Raw genomic sequence first — 23931 nt, 5'->3', positions numbered from 1 at the left:
AAAAACTACAGTACTGTACAGTACAGTGTTAAATATTCTCTTGCTTACTTTGCTCTTTGCTTACCTGTCTCCACAACACCTTAGCGCTTTCCTTCTCACTCGGGTCCACAGAAATCTGAGCAAAATATGACCATTCGTGACTCTTTGGTTGGTAGATTGAGAAAGAATGGCATTCGACCAGAGGGGTTCCGGTCATAGAGGGCGCTCAGTGTTAATAAGGTTACCAGTTCATTCTAGGTAGGGTAGAACCAGAGTGCTAAGGTTGTTTGGAGACAGACGTAGCTAGTCACTCTTAAATGACCAAACCCGGTAAGTTTGGAATATCAGAGGCGCGCCTACAGTAAATTTGACAATGGGAATTGATGGCACCCCCCTCCTTCCCTCCACCCCACCGACAGTACTTGACAAGTTTGTAAACATTCACATCCAAGGGAATAACTAATAGTGCAATGTTGCATTTTTATTTTGAGCCAAACCAGCTATGCTGGGTTGAGCTATTGTGATCCACCACTGTCACTTATACCTACCTACCTACCTACCTACCTACCTACCTACCTACCTACCTACCTACCTACCTACCTACCTACCTACCTACCTACCTACCTACCTACCTACCTACCTACCTACCTACCTACCTACCTACCTACCTACCTACCTACCTACCTACCTACCTACCTACCTACCTACCTACCTACCTACCTACCTACCTACCTACCTACCTACCTACCTACCTACCTACCTACCTACCTACCTACCTACCTACCTACCTACCTACCTACCTACCTACCTACCTACCTACCTACCTACCTACCTACCTACCTACCTACCTACCTACCTACCTACCTACCTACCTACCTACCTACCTACCTACCTACCTACCTACCTACCTACCTACCTACCTACCTACCTACCTACCTACCTACCTACCTACCTACCTACCTACCTACCTACCTACCTACCTACCTACCTACCTACCTACCTACCTACCTACCTACCTACCTACCTACCTACCTACCTACCTACCTACCTACCTACCTACCTACCTACCTACCTACCTACCTACCTACCTACCTACCTACCTACCTACCTACCTACCTACCTACCTACCTACCTACCTACCTACCTACCTACCTACCTACCTACCTACCTACCTACCTACCTACCTACCTACCTACCTACCTACCTACCTACCTACCTACCTACCTACCTACCTACCTACCTACCTACCTACCTACCTACCTACCTACCTACATACATACATACATACATACATACATACATACACATATATATGTGTTCCTGTTCTTCAACAGTACACTATTTCTGGCAAAAAACTCGAAGGGGAATCCCTTAACTTGTTTTTTTTTTTTTTGGGACAGGTATAAAGAAAATAAAACAAAAAACGTGATCCACCATCAGTATTGATATGTGACTAATTAGAGTGCACAGCCTCGCTGGAACAGCTTGGCATTAATTCAAATTTGGGCATCATAAAATTTCAAAGGCACTTAAAACTTTGTGTACAAGTTTTGCATGCTGTAGACTAGGCTAACTTTTACTGTATATAGCAGTTTGATATGGGATATCATACCATAAGTTCATAACCCTGATCTCTCTGAGAACCAGACAATGTCCCATAGTGTGAACCTTTGCCTAGCAATGGCAATAATTTCTCAGGCTGTTATAGAACAGTTCCCCTTGGAATCCCTTGGATGAATTTTTTATGGCAAGTTGGAAAGTAGTACATGAGCAAGTGTATGTATGCCGTATAGATACTACTGTAGTGTACAGTCAGTAGAGTACAGTACAGTACAGTACAGTAGAGTACAGTACAGTACAGTAGAGTACAGTACAGTACAAAACAGTACAGTGCAGTGCAGTCAGTATAGTACAGTACAGTACATTACATTACAGTCAGTACAGTACAGTACAGAATAGTACAGTACAGTCAGTATAGTATAGTATAGTATAGTACAGTACAGTACAGTACTGTACTGTACTGTACTGTACTGTACTGTCTTGACTGTACTGACTGCACTGTACTGACTGTAAGTAATGTACTTTACTGTACTACACTGTACTGTACTGTACTGACTGTACTATACTGATTGTACTGTACAGTACAGTACTGTACTGTACAGTACAGTCAGTACAGTACGATCAGTATAGTACAGTACAGTCAGTATACAGTACAGTACATCCAGTACAGTACTGTACAGTACAATCAGTATAGTACATTCAGTATAGTACAGTACAGTGTAGTACAGTACAGTACAGTACTTACAGTCAGTACAGTACAGTACAGTGCAGTCAGTACAGTACAGTACAGTACAGTACAGTCAGTACAGTACTGTACAGTACAATCAGTATATTACAGTCAGTATAGTGTACAGTATAGTACAGTACAGTTCATTAAAGTTGTACATATTTAAAGAGAGATTAAAGAAGTAAAATGTCCTTTACTTGGAAAATAGACAAGATAAAGTAACTCATTAATTATGGTTCATAAGGTAGAACTTGGTCACAAATTCACAGTACTGTATATAAAGTATGCAGACAAAATTGAGAGTTGTTTTGAGATAAAGTTATTTATTCATACTTTAACACAGAAGCTAGGAATAAAAAAAAATAATGATAATAATTGATGGGCGTTTGCATGTTGGATTTTCAACCAGTAACAAATTTTGTTTAAAGAATGATTGCTAATATACAATGCTACTTCCATGAGAATGACAGCAGGGTGACCTCCAAAAATTAGTTTACAGAGCAGTATACAGTAGTATTAATTCCCAAAATTTGTCTAGATATCAAAACTTGTCATATCTAGTTTTCAGAGCTTGTCAACTACCATGAAGTCCAAGCTAGCAAGCATTCTGAGCAATTTGGTTCTGACGGTTGGGTGGTGGTTGTCGCTCGGTCCTCCTGAAAAACACGGAGGCCTTGGGCCTAAAAACATTTGCGGATCGCTGCTTTAGGTCCCCCTATGAAGTCAGATCGTACTGTATATATTTATGTCGTCTATATACTTAGAAAAAAAGAAAAACTTAAGATGGATTAAAAATGATTTTTGCATAAGATGCGGAAACAAATTAGAAATTCACTGAAGGTTTTGAGTTTCTGCTAGACTTGTTTTGTTTTTTTTGACTTGAAAAAAGGGATAGTTCTGTCTAAATTGCATGTTTGGCAAGGGAAGTTGAGATATTAAATTTTTAAAAGTTTGAATATAAATACTTACAGTAATGAGCATTTGTTCGCTTGGATGGCCGACATTTGATCAAGTAAAAAAAATAAAAAATAATTTATGTTGTAAATCAGTTATGATGATGTGACTTTCTCACTATTGTCGGTTTCCTGTTTATCATACTCTGTAGTTTCATATTCCTGTTTCTGATATTAATAACGGAATGATATATATCATTCTTTTCCAAGGCATTTGCTGTTCAATTGATTTTAGCCATACATAGTATAGCAATGGCAGACATTTCATGAATGTCTACACACTTAGCAGGTATTGCATTGCTATTGGTGAAAGGTTTTTTAGGCCTGACAATTTAAAGGGGGAGGACGGGGGTATTCCTGGGGTATTTATCACCAGGGCCCAGGATCAATTCAAACCTATGAAAGGGGCCCAGAAAATATGGGATATTAAATATCATTTGTGTTATCATTTTCATCATGTATAATTAAGATAAGTGAACAGTGTAAAAAAAGCGAGCCTGCCATGATGACATTATTCCATGAGCCCGATCTGGCTCGGGATGACCCTACTGTTTTGGCTAGCTTTAATCTAGAATTCCCATAACAGGGCAGTTCCTTAGTAGAGCTACAGTAGTCACTCTTTCAAGCCTCGGTTTCCGATAGAAGAGGAAGAATTTAACAAAATAGAGATGTATTTTGATATTTTCCATATATGATGATTATGTACAGTGTCTTATTTATTACTAATTTATTGAAAAGTGTCTTAGCGACAAAGTTGTCATTACCCAATGGTAGTCGCTGAATAATCACCAGTTTACGTTTCCTGGGTGTAATAATCTCGAAAGTTGTCTTTCCTTGCAACATTTGTGATGCACTCCTTTTTTTTTGGGGGGGAGGGTAGGTGGGGGCGGCGATTTGTTCAACTAGATTTTAAAAAAATGTCAGGAAAGGTCAGCAAGAGAGAGCTCTGCATTAAAAGGAAATGTCAGGTTTATCATTTCATTTCCCTTCCTCAGTGTTGATCCGTCGGTGATCCATTGGTGATCCGTTGGTCAATGTTCATCCGTCGGTACAAGCTGCAGTCATCACGTTAATGGGTGCCCTTTAAAATATTTATCGACCGTTGTACACTGTTCTTATAGAAATAACGTGGAAATGTATAATATTTCGACCCTTGATGATCATTTCTTTTCTCTTGCAGTTTTGTCTTCTTACATGCTAATAAGGACGGTGAGATACCGACCTTGCCTTGGCTGGAGGCGTGTGAAGGCCCCAAAGACTTATTGAGTGAGTATACACGGTCATATATATATATATCTAGCCTACAAACAGGGAACATTCTTGCACTGCTCCCCCTAATGACCCTCTGTTAGGTCTCCTGCCCTCTACCTCCTACCTTTCGGAAATCCCAACCATTTTTTTTCACCCTTCAATATGCATCTGTCTGGAATCCGCTTGTAACCTTATTCTTCGTGAAAGATTTTGGCAGATTATGCCAGTCCACTTCATCCAACTGATCCAAAAACAAATAAAAGGAAATTCATGTCTATTTTTTGGGCTACTGTGTCAAGGCCTGCTGTGTAGATGCAATTGCCAATAATAATCAAGATACCTGAACATTGAGTTCAGCCTTTGTACTGTACCAAGTGTCTTTCAAAATATTGATCGAATTTTAATTGCGAATGCTTTTGTGCTTGGGCGGCCATCTTTCTTATTTTTCAAACTAGAAAGGCCCAGATTTTTTTCACCAAATGAAGATATAATGAGCTAATAATGGTTGATTTCATTTGGTTCTTGACATTTTGTAAAAATGTTACCTGTCACAGTTTTTGTAAGAATGGTATTTATTATAAATTGTAAAAAATAGACAAAATTAGAATGCTTCAAAAAGGAGGTTGGACTTTCACGTTACATTACTTGAATGCCTAGTCTAACCTATTTCGGATACAGGCAGTTTAAATTTTCTCAAGCACATCATAATTGACTTTGCATCCTCACTTACCTGTTTCTGCACACACATACATACTGCACTCTTACTCTACTATGTCTAGAGTTTAGTAGAGTGGCCTGGTAACCTTTGACACTGACCTCCCATTGTGACCTTAGTCACCTGTCCAGTCAACCTACAGTTGCTCCTCACTCTAATAAATAGGTCATTTATACAGCGCTAAATCACAAAAAGTATCAAAGCGCTTCATAAAAAATAAAAACAAAAAACGATAAAAAGGAAATAAACACAGTGAAAACAAATAATAACCTAATAACAATAATCCTAAAATACCAACACAAAAAAGTAAAAAACAATATGAGGTTATTAAAAATACAATAGGAGGTTTTATAAAAAAAAAAAAACATATACCTGTATCAGGGTTGTCACCAGACCATTTTTAGAGCCGGGTAATTTGTGACAGTGATCCGCGTCCTGGGGAAGGGGTATAAAATTTTCAAACCCTGATGGTGCCTACATGCAAATTGGTGGCATTTAGAAAGGGTTTTGATCCTCAAAATACTCCTGAGATACCTTTGTTTTTTTCATGTGGATCACTGAATTTTCCTGGGATCTTTTTGGGTATTTTTTGTATTTAGACTGCCCCACATCACTCACCCCAGTGTTAATGTTCCATATGCACACTGTTCTCATTTAGCATGCATGACCATTAAATCCCAAAAAAAGGAATTCACATTTTACCTGTACGCGGGAAATCATTGGTACAGCAGACTGTCGTCTGATGATTTGCATGCTACAGTACTGTACAACATTCTTACAATGTGCATGAAACACTTGTTCTTAGTTAAACTTGGCAAATCGCCAAGAAACGATTGGCAGTGGAACGTCTCTACATAGCTAAACAGCGAACAGTATCCAATGCACCGAGTCTTGTCTCGACATGTTTTTCGAACAGTACTCAGTGCAACGTTTCCTAACCTAATGTGCCTAAAGTCCACACAAAACGCGAGGCCTAATGTTACTACTAAAAATGATATTTTACCCCGAAAGGATAAGGCACGAAGTTTCCTTCTTGCTTTTTATTACTTCTGGTAACCAGAACATATCGGGGAATAAAATAAACATGTATAAAAAGGTTTTGCCCTTCAACATGAAACTATTCTCGTTTAAAACTTTCTTTCAGTCAAAGTTCGTAAACTTCGTACTCGTGCTCGTAGTCCTACTCTGGATGTTTACAATAAACAATTGTGATGCATATAACGTGTGTTGGTTACAAGCGATCGGTTTACGCTACCTCCACGCTATGAATAGCGTTGTATCGATCGGTTCACTCCCATTGTGTCGGTGGTGAATAGCGAGCGAGGGGAATTTGCGTTCCTTTATTTGGAGTGCGGGGAAAGTAGCGTTCCTTTATTTGGAGCGGGGTTAATTACAGTTAAGCTGCGTTTTGCACTGAATCGCGCTAATCTTTACCAAGTTACTTATTGGCGGTACTGTAGGCTAATTTGTGCCGGGCGGTAAGGCTGAAATTGACCTTGAGTACCGGGCGGAAATTTTAAGAGCTGGGTAGCACCGCCCGGCGCCGCCCGGCGTGGTGACAACCCTGACCTGTATATAAAAAAACTTCTACCACCCAAAATTTTAAAATTTTGCCTTGATCACGGTAATTCAGATTGGATGAAGTTCAGAGCGAACTACAGAATTGCTTAAAAAAAAAAAAAAAAAGGTATAATTTAGCAGATCTCCTTCTAGTCCGTATTTATCAGACTATATGTAAACTCAGTGACAATATTGACTGTGATCCTGGTTTATTTGCACTTGTGTCGCAATTTGCCCATCTTGATTAATTAGCACTTTGCGATGCGATACCGGACAAGTCATTCCCTGTATAAGTCTCTGTCAATAATTGGCATGGTTAAGTATAAAATTTCATCATTCCATTAGAGCGCACACTGTACAAAGGTCGTCAGAATTAGTGTTAAAACGTTGTATGCTTGATATATTTGCACTGCACGGTATGATGTATATTTGTCCCACATGTGAGAGGAGTGGACTGAAAAGTAAAGAATATCAGTTATGTTCACGTACATGCTGTAGTATTAAAATCAATAAATATCTAATTTATATACATATAAATATATATATATATATATATATATATATATATATGTATATATATATGTGTATATATATATATATATATGTGTATGTATATATATGTATGTATATATATATATATATATATATATATATATATATCACATAGAATGGTGGTCAATATTCACAAAGAGTGCTCTATGCCAAGGCAGAGCTAGAATATCACATAATATACTTAACTAAACTATCATCATACTGCTACTCGGAGTTTCACGGGTACGGCTCGCGCACCGATCATCAGGTAACTGAACAACATAGGCTATCTCGGCTTCAGGCGTGTGTGTTTACGGTTGCCATGGCGACAGTGCGATAACAGCTCGGTTTTTGCATCAATAAAAGAACCGAGCTGTTATCGCACTGTCGCCATGGCAACCGTAAACACACCCCGAAGCTGAGATAGCCTACGTTGTTCAGTTACCTGATGATCGGTGCGCGAGCCGTACACGTGAAACTCCAAGTAGCAGTATGATGATAGTTTAGTTAAGTATATTATGTATGAATGAAATACACAGGTGACTAGGTCTCTTTGTATACAGTAGTACACTAGTCCTTCAGTCTCTCCAGCAAATTTATGATTTGTGGGAATAAATTTTATTCCTAAATATTTTACAAACAGTACTGTTACTTAATGTATCCTCTCCCTTCCTCCCTCCTAGGTCTCTTCCCCCCCCCCCCCCACCCACCATATTTCTTGATTTTGGTATTAAACAGTTCACTTGTGACACAATTCATGCTGTTCATTAAGTTTTCCTACATTATGTATGATTTAATCTTAAAGTTTCCCTTGTTTGGAGGCAACAATCTTTCCTGTACGTCAGAATTGTCATGGTTACGATTTTGAAACCGTGTCAAACACTGTACTTAAATAACGTGTTTAAATATTGATTTCATTGGTATGCTGGTCAAAGCAAGCACAACATAACATTTTCTATTAATACTGTAGATTGGGTGCCTGTTGCCAGGTAATATTTTTAAACTAAATTGAAGAAATATTCGAATAGCTCAATTCTAAATGCGTAGTTCTCGATATCTTTTGTTTAAAATCTACAGTGTGCAGAGGTCGTACTCTTCACATTAGTTGCCCAAAACCACAGTTAATAGAATCCTTGTTTGGAGATTTTGAGAGAGTATTGGCAATGCTATAAATCACAAGACTGCTTTTTTTTTACCCCCAACCTCAGAATAAATAAAACATCCTTTTCTTTTATTTTAATCATTTTCTCACAACTAAACATTTCAATACTGAAATGCTGTAAAGTTAAAAACTTATTTCGATTCTGTAAATGCTGTCTTATGCTTCCTCTGAACAAATTCCATCTAATCAGTTTTGCACAGAGTAAATTTGCATATAAGACAATTATCATCTCTTAAGTACATGTTCTATTTAGGCAACGCCACATGTGCGCACGTCATATATGAAAAAGCAACTTTCCGAGATTATAATCAGCAACTGTTCAAACCTAACTTATCGTATTGAATGCAAAATTAGGTGGTAATTTATCGCACTTAGGCTCCCTCCCCCTGCCTTTTGTTGTTGTTGTTTTACCAAATGAATTTAAGTTTAACAAGGAGTTAATTCATAAGTTTGGTTTAGTACTGAACATTTTGTCACCCTGGCAGATCCACGTCGTAGTACTTATTATTTATTAAAACCAAATGCAGATTTGAAATATATGCAATTCTTTTATTTTTAAATTTCTATAAATTTTTCATCTTTTTTTGTGTGTAGAATCTCCCACACTAAGGATCAGATCCTGCAAACATGATCTCCATTTCAGGGATAAATCTGTAACAGCTGGGAGGATCACATGACCTGAAAATCTCTGATTACTTGCCCCTTCCCCCCCCCCCCGCATCCGCATGAACACAGATAGATCTGTGAGACCCTCACAATTATCACAACCTTCTCGCGCTTGGCAGCTTGCTTGTATGCTCTTTCGTGCGACATTGATCAATCACCCGTTCTCCAGTGATAACATGTCAGGGGGTGGGGAGGGGGGGAGTGGAGGGAAGCTTTATTACCTCCATGAGGGAAAGCAAGATCCCCATCCTCCTTGCAAAAACATTCAGAAATGTGAACAAGGAATGCATGATTATTTTGATAGCTAGATCTATGCAACTGATTTACTGTACACTGTGCTGTATTTTAAACGCCGTGTTAAACCTGCACACTAAGTAGAAACACAGTTTACTTTATGCTTGATATTGAGTCCCTCTTTTTCTCGTTTCTACAGCCGGTCTAGGTTCAATCATGCAAAAAGTTTGGGCAGATGTCGGTGGAAACATAGAGGTAAGCTGGTTTAAATGTATAAGGATCATTTCAGTATTGAAGGTTTGGAAAAACTGGAAAAAACCTGGAAAGAAAAGAAAAGGGAGTGACGCAACCTAACTACTGTATCTTTTTTAGGTGTTAACATGAAGTTTGCGACGAACTATGTTAATAACGCCTCCAAACAGATGCAACTCCTGCTCTCGTTATGGAATTTATCAGTTTGAAATATTGATCAGTTCGTGCCATATATACAAATATTTATGTATAATCTTGCTATCCTAGTTCTTTATCAAAGTTGTTCAAGAACGTTCCAATTAATTTCCATTTAAAATACTAAAGAACCATGATTTTTTCCCCCGCTTCATATAAATAGTTTTGTGCTTGTATTTAGAAAACACTCACAGAACAGAAATGTCTGAGCAAAACGTTTGTCAGAAGTTAACAGAATGGGCAATTACTCACGTCTATTATTGAGAGGAGAAAAAAAATTCTTTCCTGGGTGAGTTGCTTGATGTACTTTCAGCAAAGTGGTGCTTCATTTCAACATCCACTTCTGATGGCCTAAAAGTATACCAGCTGAACTTGAAAGTTGGAAACATATACGGCACATGGTGCCCTTAAGTACTTAAGTATAGCAAGTGATTTGTTTATTCCCGAAGGGAGTAATATGTATATATATATATATATATACATAGTCTCAAAATCTGTCTCAAAATATAGTCTTTAAATCTGTTATTTATTCATGTACTTACAGTTACCAAATCTAATCTAAACTAAAAAATGGTTTTGTTTTTCACAGCTTTTTTCTGTACGATCATGCGTACATAAGTCATTGTTTGGTAGTACAGCATAGTAAAGATTCATCCAGAATAAAAGTCGAAGTCGAAGTTGAAGACAAGTTGTGTCTCATAGTGTACAGTGCATGCATAACTGCTTACTTAGCAATAAAGATTAATCCTTCCTCAAATACCTTATGAACACAAGATTGACAGTTAGTGGAGGTGTGTCTATCTCTGAAGTGTTTAGCTTGTCAACATGGAGGGAGTGAACCTTGCCTCTACAGTAGCTAGGAATAAATCTGTTATCAAAATAAAAGATGAACTCTAAAAAGTACTGGTACAGTTTGAATACGGTACAGTAGGTTCTTTGATGATATCAGTACAGTGTTCAATCAGCTTGTGTGCAACACTTTAACACACTGCTTAAAAGAGGGATTAATTGAGAGAGAGAGACACTAAAATGCTCATTTAGTATTAATTATAAATTCTAATTAAAGGTAGAATTCTACACTTTAGGCTATTACACTGTACCTTTGCTTAAAGGCATTGAAAACTTGCCCCAAACCGCGTGCCGCGCTCTGAAAAAGTTAACTTTCCGTTGCTTGCAAGTGAAGTTTTCTGCTTGTTGCTACAAAATGTAACACAGTAATGAAACGTGATACCTTGTTATCTTTAGCTGGACCTGAGATGTCCATCGCTGTATCGTTTGTACACTGTGCTGTGGGTATTGACCATAGCTGCATGTATTGACTGTGCACTAGTGTCTAATTACCGAAGGTAGCAAGCTGGCAAGCTGTGTGCGTATTTTCTGGGATCGATGGTGGTGTCTAACACTTGTGTTACACCTCATTGGAACTAGGTCAGATGACCGGCATTAGACGTTTCTTTTTGCGCGAGTCTTCACACCCTTTAAGCTTTATGGAAAACCTGAATGTCTTGCAAATTTTGCCAAATGCATATGAAGTATAACTTTCTCCTCTTCCATCCCCGCACTCCCCCTGACTCCATCTTCACCCACTTCCCATACCCCCTCCCTTTGTCTGATCAATTGCAGAATTGGTGAGAAAAACCCGGGACTCTTCCTTTTCGTTTACTGTTCCAGCCAATTTCTTAGTATTATCATCACTGCCATTCCAAAGTTTGAGAAACTTGTGTGTATTAAAGAATTAATATGATGTACAGGTATATTAGTACATGTTTTTACAACAGTATGGATAACATTACTGGTGGAAAGTGTGGGATGGACTTTGGAGGGGTGGTGGCGGGGAGGGGGTGGGGGGGGGCTGTTGCACTATCCTCTCTTTTCCCAGGCCTTTCTGTTGTTTCCTAATGCTAATACAGTTCCATGTTAAAATAAACGGTCCATGTACAGTCCATATAGAAAATATTAGGACAAGGTCTGTCGATAGGGCAGCTCCCTTTACAGGAATGTTTTGACATAGTTAGGATTGTGAGTGTGTAGGCCTGGTGTAGGGGTGGCGAGGAGGGATGTTGGCGGTGGGGAGTCCTGAGGGATGTTGGGATGGAGGGAATATTGAATCATTGTGTTATACTACCTTATTTCAAATATAATTCTCATATATGTTTGTACAAGATAAATACAAAATAACATTACAGTATACGGGTTAAGATATGAAGGACACTAGAATAACAGCAAGGATGTTACCTCAGCCTGAGTGACAGAGAACTACCTCTTGCCGTGCAATATGACACAGTACTTTGCAGTGGCGGAGCTAGGGGTATTGGTCAGGGGGGGCAAGTATGGTCTGTAGGGGTGATTTTGACACTATCTAAGCGGAGCAACGCCCACAGGTTGGCGCGGAGCATACAGAAATCTTTTGAGTAAAGATATACCCTAGATACCCGGAAATGACCCTTGCTAATTTGCAGATAATGTGACAAATGTCAATAGGTAGATGAGAGCGCAATAAAAAAGTCAATAATCGCGAATAAGTAAAAAGTGGTATAAAGCTGAAAAGGGCGCCAGCAGTCCATTTGAGTCCGTCGGGGGGGGGGGGATGCGCCCCCTCTGACTATATGGACGCTCCGCCACTGCAAAGTTGACTGTAATACATTCTCTGTGTTTCTGACTTCTTTAATGTCAATCAGATAAAAGCCAGTAAAAATATTGCTGACAACTCACACAGTGCTATTAACAGGTTGCTGATTACATTTGGCATGCCAACCTTTGACCTCTTAATTATATATCTTTCCTCGCAATCTCGGCCAGCAAATTTGACAGACAAGTAACTCTCGTACTTAATTGTTTAACGATTGCGATATAATCTTTTGTTTCAAATTTGAGTGGTTTGGACATTAGAACTCGTTAAATATTATAAATGACTTTGGTGTCATATTCAACAGTTAAATAGCAGTTTCATATGCTACCCAGCGGTCTTTAAATTGACATTGTTAAAGTGTCTCGTAAAGTGAATGGCGCTTAAAATTAAAAGCTGAATATGTGCTCGTCAAATACTGTATGCATAACAGATATATATGGCACACTGACTGTACAGTAGGTAACATGAAAAACGTGTAGGTTTGCACTAGCTTGATACATGTAGCAATTATTTTATACCAAATAACCACATGGCATTGTAAACTATTCAAAAATTTGCGCTGTTATAGTTTTATCTTTTTGGGAGGGAGTATAGATCTTACACAGGATCAAGTGTGTGCTACTGTACCAACCATTACATAAAGTAGTCACAATTTCACAACCAGGAAATAGGAAGAGTCCGTTTTTGGTTTTGATGAAGGGAGAAACCCTTGACCGGTTATGATGGTGAGTCAGGCGTGTAGCCAGGAATTTGCCAAGGGAGGGGCGAAACTGTAGATTCGGCATTGCAAACTATCTAAGCGTAGCACCACCATGGTTGGTGCGAAGCGTACAAGAAAATTTTGGCTGAAAATGCCTCCCAGATCGCTGGAAATGACACTTCCCAGGCCTTGTAAGTTGCATCTTAGCATTTTCTTTTTTGAAAATACTAGCGATATCATAAAACATTAAAAAAATTTTAAAAAAAATATGCTCAAGGGGGGGTGGCTGCCCCTTCGCCCCCCCCTTGGCTACGCGCCTGTGGTGAGTGTGTATTTGTGTACGTGTGTTTGTGATTGCCTAGCTTGTACACATGATATCTCAAGTAGGGAAAGCATTGGAGAATCTCATAGTTATCAAGGTGGACCTCCCATATTAAGTAGAAGAACCCTATTGTTTTGTAGTAGGTCACAGTTCATTGGATGTTACCATAGGTCAAATTGTACAAAACTATGTTAACTTAATATCTCAAATTAGGAAGTATGGTTACTTTCATTCTTGGGGGGGGGGGGGGGGCATGTGGATGATTTATAGTGAATCAAAGAAATCTATTGTTTTTGGTGGAGGTCAAAGGTCATCTGAGATCACCAGTTGTCAAATATTGAGAACCTTGCAAACATGATATCTCATGACAGGAAGTGTGAATACGTGTTAAACTTGGTTTGTATATGTATCATATTGAGTAGAGGACCCTATTGTTTTTGGGGAGGTCAAAGGTCATCTGAGGTCAAACCCTGAAACCTTGTAAACACTATATCTCTAGATAGGACACATGGATACTTTCATACTTAGCATGTGGATGGGTCATATTGAGGAGAAGAAACTTATAGTTTTTCATGGAGGTCAAAGTTCATCTGAGGTCACCAGAGGTAAAATATTGAAAACCTTGTAAACAGGACATCTCAAGATAGGAGGCATTTATACTCATCATGTGGAGAGAAGAAATCAATTGTTTTTGGTGCTGGTCAAAGTATATCCGGGTCACCAGCGGTCAAACTCTGAAAACATTTTAAACATTATACCACGGTAGAAATCATGGATACTTCTCATGCATGGTATAAGGGATTGCCATATTGAGTACAAGAATCCTGTTGTTGTTGGTGTAGGTCAAAGGTCATTTGAGGTGAACATTTGAGGTCAAACTCTGAAAACCTTTTAAACATGATATCTCAAGGTATCATGGATACTTCTCATACTTGGTGTGTGGATGCATCACATTGAGTACAACACCCCAATTGTTTCTGGTGGAAGTGTCTATTAATTGCCATGTACAGTATAGTGACCTAAGTTTATCCATGCCATAGTTTAATTGTACATCGAAGTAGTGGGTCAGGACATTTGTATTATAACAGCTATATTTCTGGTGAAGCCTAGTGTATTGTGAAGTCATGGAAACCTCAATGCATTTTGCATTCTGGTTTTAGCACATACTATATGCTAAGATATATGGCCAATAATGATGACCTTTACCCTCAAGAATCAATAATTTTGCAAGACTTTTTAGATGCTGCTACGTAACAGTAGATGTGGAACTTCATTATTGAAGCAATCATGACCTGATTAAACTCTTTCGTAGGGACAACAGTTCAGCCTGGATGACTCACATTTTTTACCTTTTGTACCTAGGGTTCACCGTGGGTTCACCGTGGGTTCACCTTGGATTCACCGTGGGTTCACCATGGTTTCACCGGTTCACAAGGGTGCACAAGTGAAATGCTTGGTTTTGTTTCAGTTGTTTATTTCTTTCAGTTCACAGTTGCCTTTCGGTTGCAACCCATTCAGGAATATGACCCTATATAAATCTCCAATGAGAAAGTGATTGTTCTATATTGTTATTTTGACAATTTTCCTACTGTAAACATATCCTGTGCTGATCCTGTCACGGTCATATATCAGTAAAACCCAAATCAGGAAGTGTTGGAGCTTTATACCGTAGTAAGTTCTAGCCATAAACTACTGTTTTTATGGATAATTAAATTTTAATGTAATGCATACATGTACATACATGTACAATAGGATCTTGGAGGTAAAATTTGTTTGGGAGGGGAGTGGCAATGTGTGGAGATGAGGAGGGATTCAGTAATACAGTTCAGCAATAGAAGGAAACGGGATGTATAGGCTCTGGACAGCACAACATAATCTAGTCTGGTCCCACTTGCAGTAAAGTATACTGTGGTATACTTATATAAGTCTTCCTGCACTTTTTGGTTTCGATGATAATCATAACCTTTGCATTCATGATTGTGTGTGTGTGCAGGTGTTTGTGGTGCCCAGCTCGTAAAGACGATATCTCAAGAAGGGAAGGTTGGACCAATTTTCATATTTAGTGTGTAGAAGTACCACATTGAAGTACAAGGAGCCTAATGTTTTTGGAGGAGGTCAAAGGTCATTTGGGGTCACCATGGGTTAAATTGTGAAAACCTTGTAAACATGATATCTCAAGAAGGGAAGCATGTGCAGACCTCATACTTAGTGTGTAGAAGTAACACATTGAGTACAAGTAGCCTATTGTTTTTGGTGGAGGTCAAAGGTCATTTGGGGTCATTAGTGGTAAAATTGTGAAAACCTTGTACTGTAAACATGATATCTTACAATTGGAAGCTTGGACAGATCTCATACTTAATATGAAGGTTATAACATTGATTACAAGACGCCTATGGATTTTGGTAGAGGTTAAAGGTCATTTAGGGACAACAGGTCAAAAAGTGAAAGCCTTGTAAACATGATATTGCAAGAAGGGAACCTTGGACAGATCTAATATTTGGTTTGTAGATGAACTGGTCATATCAAATTTAAGTAGCCTATAATTGCTTTTGGTGGAGGTCATAGGTCATTTGAAGTCGAAAAACGCCAAACATTTACTTCACTGTAATACTTGTCTCTCTACACATACAGTACACACCTTCCTAAACATAATATCGCAACAGAAGCTTTGACAGATCGCATATTTGGTACAGTATGTAATTGTACCACATTGAGTACAAGAATCCTAATGTTGTGGGCAGAGGTCAATGGTCGTTTGAGTTCACCAGTGGTCAAATTGTGAAAACCATGTTTTAAAACAATATTTTAACAAGGGCAGATTTCATATTCAGTATGTTGATGTATCTGTCACATTTAGTACAAGAGGCCTGTTGTTGAGGTCAATGATTATTTCAGGACAGCCTGTGTCATTGTGAATTTATTGTTTGTCACATCACACTGCTTTTCACTATATTACTAAGATTTAAGTCTGTTGTACACCCTCACTATACATTACATCAGATTCATGAAGAAAACTGCTCATGTAACATCATGGAAATCACAATGCATTTTGGCATTCTGGTTATAAATTAATTGAACTTCACACTTGGCAGCTGTTTCCAGACTACTGTACAGCGTAGCGTAGTTGGCACACTGATCTCTCTTATTGACATATCTATTACATGCAGTACTTTAATTCCTGTCTCGGCCATGCATTCTACATTATATACATTCAATTCAACCTACAGTAGGCCTACAGTAGCTTACCAAAGTCAATAATGATTTAACGCTACGCGCGCCCTCCCCCTCTGACCTATTTCAGGGTCACGTCCACAAGATCTTCCTTCCAAAGCTACTAAACATTTCCTACGGCTTACGACTATAATTCCAGCATATGATTGTTATATTGCTACGTACAGTATGTGTGCTATGTTCTCTTTACAGTATTTGTACACAGACATTTAGTCAAACATTGTTCTGTGGTGACTACTGTAACTTATGGTCAATACAGACAGATCATTAACCCATAAATTATAGCCCATACAGAGTTCAGGCTTAATGCAGTCGTGTTATGTCACTAGCTGTGTGACTGTTATGTTATTTCAGACAGATCATTAACCCATAAATTATAGCCCATACAGAGTTCAGGCAAAATGCAGTCTTGTTATGTCACTAGCTGTGTGACTGTTATGTTATTTCAGACAGATCATTAACCCATAAATTATAGCCCATACAGAGTTCAGGCGAAATGCAGTCCTGTTAAATGTCACTAGCTGTGTGACTGTTACTTCAGACAGATCATTAACCCATAAATTATAGCCCATACAGAGTATATGCAAAATGCAGTCGTGTTATGTTACTAGCTGTGTGACTGTTATGTTATTTAGACAAATCATTAACCCATTAATTATAGCCCATACAGAGTTCAGGCGAAATGCAGTCGTGTTATGTCACTAGCTGTGTGACTGTTACTTCAGACAGATCAACAAAAGACCTTGTTAAATATAAAAAAGCTACTTTTCTTCAGAATCTGACTGATGGGAAGAAAGAGGAAGGGGAGGGGCCTAAGGGGAGGGGCCTAACGGGAGGGGCCTTGGTCCATGTTCTTGTCGGTTTCTGACACAAACATCTCCAAAGCATTCAGAGCTTATAATGTCTAACTAAACCTCAATCGTACAGCATGCTCGTTACCTTAAGGCCCCTTGCAGCAACCGTCTTATGTGGAGGATGTACATATGTAGTGCACTAAACCAAAGTTACAGTAAAGGTGGTTGAAATACTTTGTAAAAAAAAATCCCCCCAGAGATGTTGTTCATGCAGGTACCATCAGATACCAAACGCAGCACAGACCAAGGAGCTACTTAGCCCACACCGTACATTATGCTTTACTGAACAATTTATGCCGCAGACTGTGGTATAGAAGTTACAGCGATACATCTATGGTAGCCTCCAAGCGACCGACGTATCGCTGACCCGCCCGTCTAGGTCCAGATTTTGTCTGGTCTAGACAGTTTAGATTCATACCGATGCCGCTGCTCACGTCAACAGATCTGACATATCGTTTTTTCTTTTTCATATTTTGTATTTTCCAGACAATTCAGAACAAATACAACTCAAATCCAGCTCAGTTTTCAACTTTACAACTGATCGTTTATGAAGATATAGAGAATGGAGTCGCCGGTAATGATGGAAGTGCTGCTATGGCCGTCTTGTGGTTGAAAAGGTACATGTACAAAAAGGGAATTAAAACAGGCCTGGATTCATGAAAACTGGAGGCTTAACTCTGTAGTAGCTGTCAAAATTTATGATGAAATTCTTTTGCTAACTCGGTACATGTTCTCGTCATTTTCCGATAAAGATATTCAAGTTCCTTCTTTTTTTTTTTGCATTGGAGTTGTAACAATTAAAAATAATAAAAATAGTAATAATCGGCATTTATTTTTACGACGCTTAAGCCACCAGAAATGTGGGAGAAACCTGCAAGGGCTTATGGATTATTACAACTTACAAGTCGGGTGGCTTCCAATTCTACATTTTAACTCAAATTTGGAATCTTTTCTAAATTTTGAAAGTCATATCAGATGGGAAACCATAGATTGCTCTTGGATGAAAAACCCACCTTACTATGACTCTGCCGGGAATCGAACCCTGAACCTCCCGATTGCTAAGCCTCATTGCTTCAAATGCCACAGCCTTTATCCACTCGGCCACAGCACCGGTATAATTATCCGGTTGGTTAAGCATATATTCCACCTTTAAAGGAAAGATGATAAGGGGCCTGGAAACGAAATATGATAACTTTCGTCTGCCGACATCACACGAGGAAACATAGAATTAAGTCTGCAATTGAAATAGCTTAAACAATTCATGTAAAACTTTGTGAGGCACAATATTTTCTAAAATTTGGGACTTTAAAAACAGTCATTGATCTGGCCAATGAAGTAGGAGTTACCAAGCAGAGCTATGTTAACACTACAGTTTGGTTGCCATGGATTTTAATGTTTAAAAGTTCCAGTGATACATGATGTGAATGTTGCTGTGCTTGGTCATAACATATCGCATGCATACATACTTATAATGTTATGATAACAAGAACACTGCAGTTTTATAGCAGAGCTATCTGCATTTGCATTGCACTGTATTCCAATGCTGATCTGAACACTTCAACAGAAACTGTATCTTGTTTAAGTAGTTGTCTATTGTCTTCTCTCTGTAATTGCCGTTTTGCAAACCGCGGTTCTTATAACTCAACAGAAAGGTAGAAAAAGGGTAAACTGACAGTCTGCTTCTTTGTCAAAACTGATGCTTTGAAACCAGTGGGAAATTGAAGAAGTCTACTTTATCCTTACAAGAATCATGTGAACTGAAACATAAACTAGTCTAAATTTTTTTCTAAGGCAGGCCACAAAGAAAAGAAGAATGACAGAAGGTGAAAAAATAAAAATAAAAAACCAATGAACAGAAAACAAAACATGGTTTTCTCAAAAGAAAAGACCATTTGAAGTAAAACTGGAAGACCACAATGTTTTATTTAACATTGCAATCTCGTGGGTCACTGGGCCATACAATGTGAAAACAGACCTTTCCTCTTTGGAAGTTTTGTTTCACAGTTTCCCAGGTACCTTTAGGTTCCCTAAGTGTTATTTGTTTCCGTTACACCCTTAGAGGAATCTCCCCCCCCCCCTGAAAATTGTTACGATTCCTTAATTCTTTCATTGCTTTTGGGAAACTACATACTGTATGTAGTAGAGAGAGGCTAAGCAATGACTAGTCATAGCAAAGAACTTTTCATGATGTTGTTGACAGGTGTAATTGTGCATTATTCCCCCCCTCCCATCCCACCTACTGTACCTTGTCTCCACATGACACCTATTGCACTCCGATGAATATTCATGAGTACCACGATGTAGCCAGCCAGTTGGGACAATTTCCTAATGCAAATACCTCTCTAAACTGTACTCCGATATCATGCTCTCAAAGCACTGGTATTGTCAGTACAAACAGTTCCTTACCTTGATCTGATAGAAAACATGATATTCATACTGCTCGTACTGACAATACGAGTGCTCTGAAGCAGGACATGACACTGCAGTATGGAATAAAAATTTTCCCAACTGGGTTATGTAGCCGATACCCCTTGAACATAGTATCCTGCATCTGTCCCTTTGTTACCCTCCGTTACCCTCCGTTAGTACTCAGTTTGTAAAAGATACAAGATGATGTGAAAGAGAAAGTAGAACTCAACAAATAAAATTGTTTATCCAGCTTTAACAACAAACATAAATCTGAAACTGGATGTGGAAGGTTTCATTTGTGTATAAAGATATCTCGTGCCTGACACCTTATAATTTTTTTCCTTTCTTCCTGGACAGGGCATTTGACTTTGTGGCTGAATTCTTTGATAATATTAGGCAAGGACAAGATCCACCAGCTGCTGCAAGTGAGTATAGAAAGATGTACAATTTATTTCATCCATGGGTTTAGGTTACGAGGGGGGAGGTAAGAGGGGGAGGGGCATGGAGGGGAGGGGGATGGGGATGCAGGGGAGGGGAGGGGATGGAAGGAAGGGGGAGGGAAAGGAGGAATCAGGAATGGAAAAGATTTCCCCGCTCCCATATGTAGGTATTAAAATTTATTAAATTTATTCGTCTGTTTTCAAGATGTTGACAAAAAAACTAGATTTTTCCCGTTTGATCATGCGGCCTTGGCAACTGAGGAATGTATCATGGTTATATGGGACGTTACATTTTGAAAGCAACTTCTAACGTTTTGTTACTTAAACCAAACTGCGAATCATTCCAAGAGATTCGTTAGTCGAAGCCGGATGACAACATCGGTCAGTCATAGGATTTACTTACCCTTTCCATCTCTTCGAGCCAACTCGAAGCTAAACGTGAATTACGGTCATCGCATCCCGTCAAAGCTCTTGTTCTAGTTATCATCGCCATACGACCAACGACAGGAAAGATTTCTTTCTCAATCTCAATCTATATTGCTGCAAGTGGTTTAAATAGTACGTTGCCTGCATAGCTTTCCACAGAGTGACAATAGCAAGTTCCCCCTACCAGTTCATTTATGTAATAATGCAAGTGGGTCTTATGTTAACATCTGCTTATGAGAGCATTTAGTTGTTTTGGTGCAGACATTGGCATTTAAAGTGTTAACGTCCCTGCCCCCTGTCGTTTGTAGAATATGTTGAAGGATTTCCACATTTTCTCTTCAGGATTAGTAAGACATTGAAATAAACATAGACATAATCAATTTTATGTGTGTGTAAGGTCAAGTGTATTTGCTTTGTGTGTGTGATAGCACCACTCAGCAAACTATGTCAGTAGCTGTTATTTTAGTGCTCAAGTTTCCTCCTCTCCAAGTAGTCAAAGAATTTTAATTTATCAAGGGTTTTGGTTTAGTCAGTGTTTGCTCGGTGTTCTTGGTGGAACTTTGTTGTATTGACAAGACTAGGATCAGCTTAGGAATTGTTGAGACTAGAATCAGATAACAGGTTGATGAAAAAGATTGGACAGCTAGATAAATGTACATAGTAGTACTAAAGAGGCAGCCTGGCAGTGCTTGAGACTTAATCCTGCTTAAGAACTGTTGGAAAACAATAAAAAGCTTTTACATCTTTCTGGTCATTAACCGTAATTACTATAAAACGGTATTTTGGCACTATTTATGCAACCCCATGTAGTTAGATATCTGTTTGCAGCACCTAAAAGCTTTTGCATTTTGCGCTTGATAAATTCCTATTATATATTATCATTGTAAATCTGTCATATTGAGCAGCCTTTGGGGTTGTCCTTGTAGGAGCCCACAGGGTGATAACACCAGTTTCATGTAATGAAACACTGGAAAAGCCTAATCCTCCCGTTGCACTAATTGGTTGTTATGGTCGTGATTTCTGTAGCTTATTAGCTAGTTGGGGATGAAAAGGTGCAAGAGGGGGGGGGGGGCGCTGAAATGGAAAAATTTACCCTTCAGTAAAGTAATGAGTTTGTGCCTCGTTAAGGTTAGTTTTTTAGTTAGAATATTACTGTCAATGCATGAAGACTTCATACCAAATCTATCCTCTCAGAACTTCTTTGTCAAACATTAACTACCAGTAAGGGATGATCAAGTTCATATAATTTACCTTTTCTTCAGTGAAGAATTTGAACTTCATATTAGTAATCTAATGAGCTGAAATCTTAAAACTTGAATTATTGCCATAACAGAAGGAAAAAAACATGTCAAGTTGATTCATATTATATGTTGAGATCAGAGACACAATTCTTTTATCTTGTTCTAAACCTATTTTTATTAATGTTCCCCATACTTGAAGTATAAGTACAACAGCTTGAGTTCAAGTACAACAGCATGAGTATGAGTACAACAGTATGAGTATGAGTCCAACAGCAGGAGTTTGAGTACAACAGCATGATAATGAGCAAAACAGCATAAGTATGAGCACAACAGCATGAGTATGTGTACAGCAGCTTAAGTACGAGTACAACATCATGAGTATGAACACAACAGCATGAGTATGAGTACAACAGCTTGAGTACAACAGCATTAGTATGAGTACAACAGCTTGAGTAAGAGTACAACATCAGGAGTATGAGTACAACCGCATGAGTATGAGTACAACAGCATGAGTATGAGTACAGCAGCTTGAGTATGAGTACAACAGCATGAGTATGAGTACAACAACATGAGTATGAGTACAACAGCATGAGTATGAGTACAACAGCTTGAGTACAACAGCATTAGTATGAGTACAACAGCTTGAGTAAGAGTACAACATCAGGAGTATGAGTACAACCGCATGAGTATGAGTACAACAGCATGAGTATGAGTACAGCAGCTTGAGTATGAGTACAACAGCATGAGTACGAGTACAACAGCATGAGTATGAGTACAGGTAGAATTTCCCTTCATATGAGAACGAGTAGAAGGTCTTGAAGCATGGTTACATGAGTACACAATTTTACATTTAGTTCCTTTACCAGTATTGAGTAGAAGTACAAATCAACAGCTCTGAGGACAAAGTTACATTCATGTAAACTATCCTAGAACTCCACACTCACTCTGCAAGTCATGATGTTCTCATACTTTGTCGTGTTATCTGTAAAGTTTTTAGGATACATCAGTTCTTTCCACTTTATGATTATATTCTGTTTGTTCTTGCAGGTAAGGCATACGAGGTGACTCTGTCACCGCACCATGCCTTCTATGTGAGGCCAATATTTAACGTAAGTCTTTCCATCATTCCATCATGTTCAATGGTGCTGGATCACAATGTATCTTGTGATCATACCAGTATTACGTACAGTAATAGTATAGGGTATCTTGTGAACTGTGGAATTCACACAAACTGCTGTATTATGCAACCAAGAGGAAAAGCTTATTAAATTTATCCTTGAAACCTTATTAAAGTGCATCGTTTGCTCACCTGTCGATATTCTCTGTATTAACCTTCTTCATCCAAATATTTATTTCCCTCTGTGGATTACTGATTGAAAAATGTTCAAGAAAATTTACTACGGCTGAAGTGCCCCGACGACATTACTCTTTGTGCTGCTGTTGAGGTGCATTCACAAAATTTGAAAAAAATCTTATCTTTAGGGCAAAACATGCTACGAGGATTGCGGTTTTGACCTAAAAGATGCAGAAAAATGTCAGCAATTTTGATAAATATTTAACCGACTTTAGCCACAAGAAAAGCTATTGACGTCATTTTTTACCTGTCTTTTTGTTTGCTGCGAGTATTTCTGTTGAGAAATGTAATGAGGGACTTATTCAGTTTGAAGAGATTTCTCATGTTGATGAATCAAACCAGATAACAGAAACAAACACGCCATATTACTCGACAGTACGATTGCCATCGTTGCTATCCCTACTTTTAAAATTGAGTTTGAATTCTAAAAGGGTCACAGAAGAGCTGCTTTCAATATGTACATATATTTTTTTAAATTTTTACCTTTTTTCACCGTAGGTGATGTGTATCTCCTCAATTTATTTCCTATTTATTTATTGT

The 23931-nt window shown here is 38.5% G+C and overlaps 1 protein-coding gene across 1 annotated transcript in view; it reads left to right on the top strand.

Moving 5' to 3' along the window:
* The window catches only part of LOC139965061 (pleckstrin homology domain-containing family A member 8-like), a 41832-nt gene that overhangs the window by 13747 nt on the left and 4154 nt on the right, over positions 1 to 23931 (top strand). Inside the window, exons 4-8 of the mRNA XM_071967241.1 lie at positions 4400 to 4485; positions 9538 to 9593; positions 18008 to 18138; positions 20288 to 20355; positions 23085 to 23146. Coding sequence (XP_071823342.1) covers positions 4400 to 4485; positions 9538 to 9593; positions 18008 to 18138; positions 20288 to 20355; positions 23085 to 23146 — 403 coding nt within the window. The remainder of the gene's footprint in view (positions 1 to 4399; positions 4486 to 9537; positions 9594 to 18007; positions 18139 to 20287; positions 20356 to 23084; positions 23147 to 23931) is intronic.

This window comes from Apostichopus japonicus, chromosome 23 (genome assembly GCF_037975245.1).
Source record: "Apostichopus japonicus isolate 1M-3 chromosome 23, ASM3797524v1, whole genome shotgun sequence".
Taxonomy (NCBI): Eukaryota; Metazoa; Echinodermata; class Holothuroidea; order Aspidochirotida; family Stichopodidae; genus Apostichopus; species Apostichopus japonicus.
Note: the sequence above shows the minus strand (reverse complement) of the source record. Positions and strands in the feature narration are given on the sequence as shown.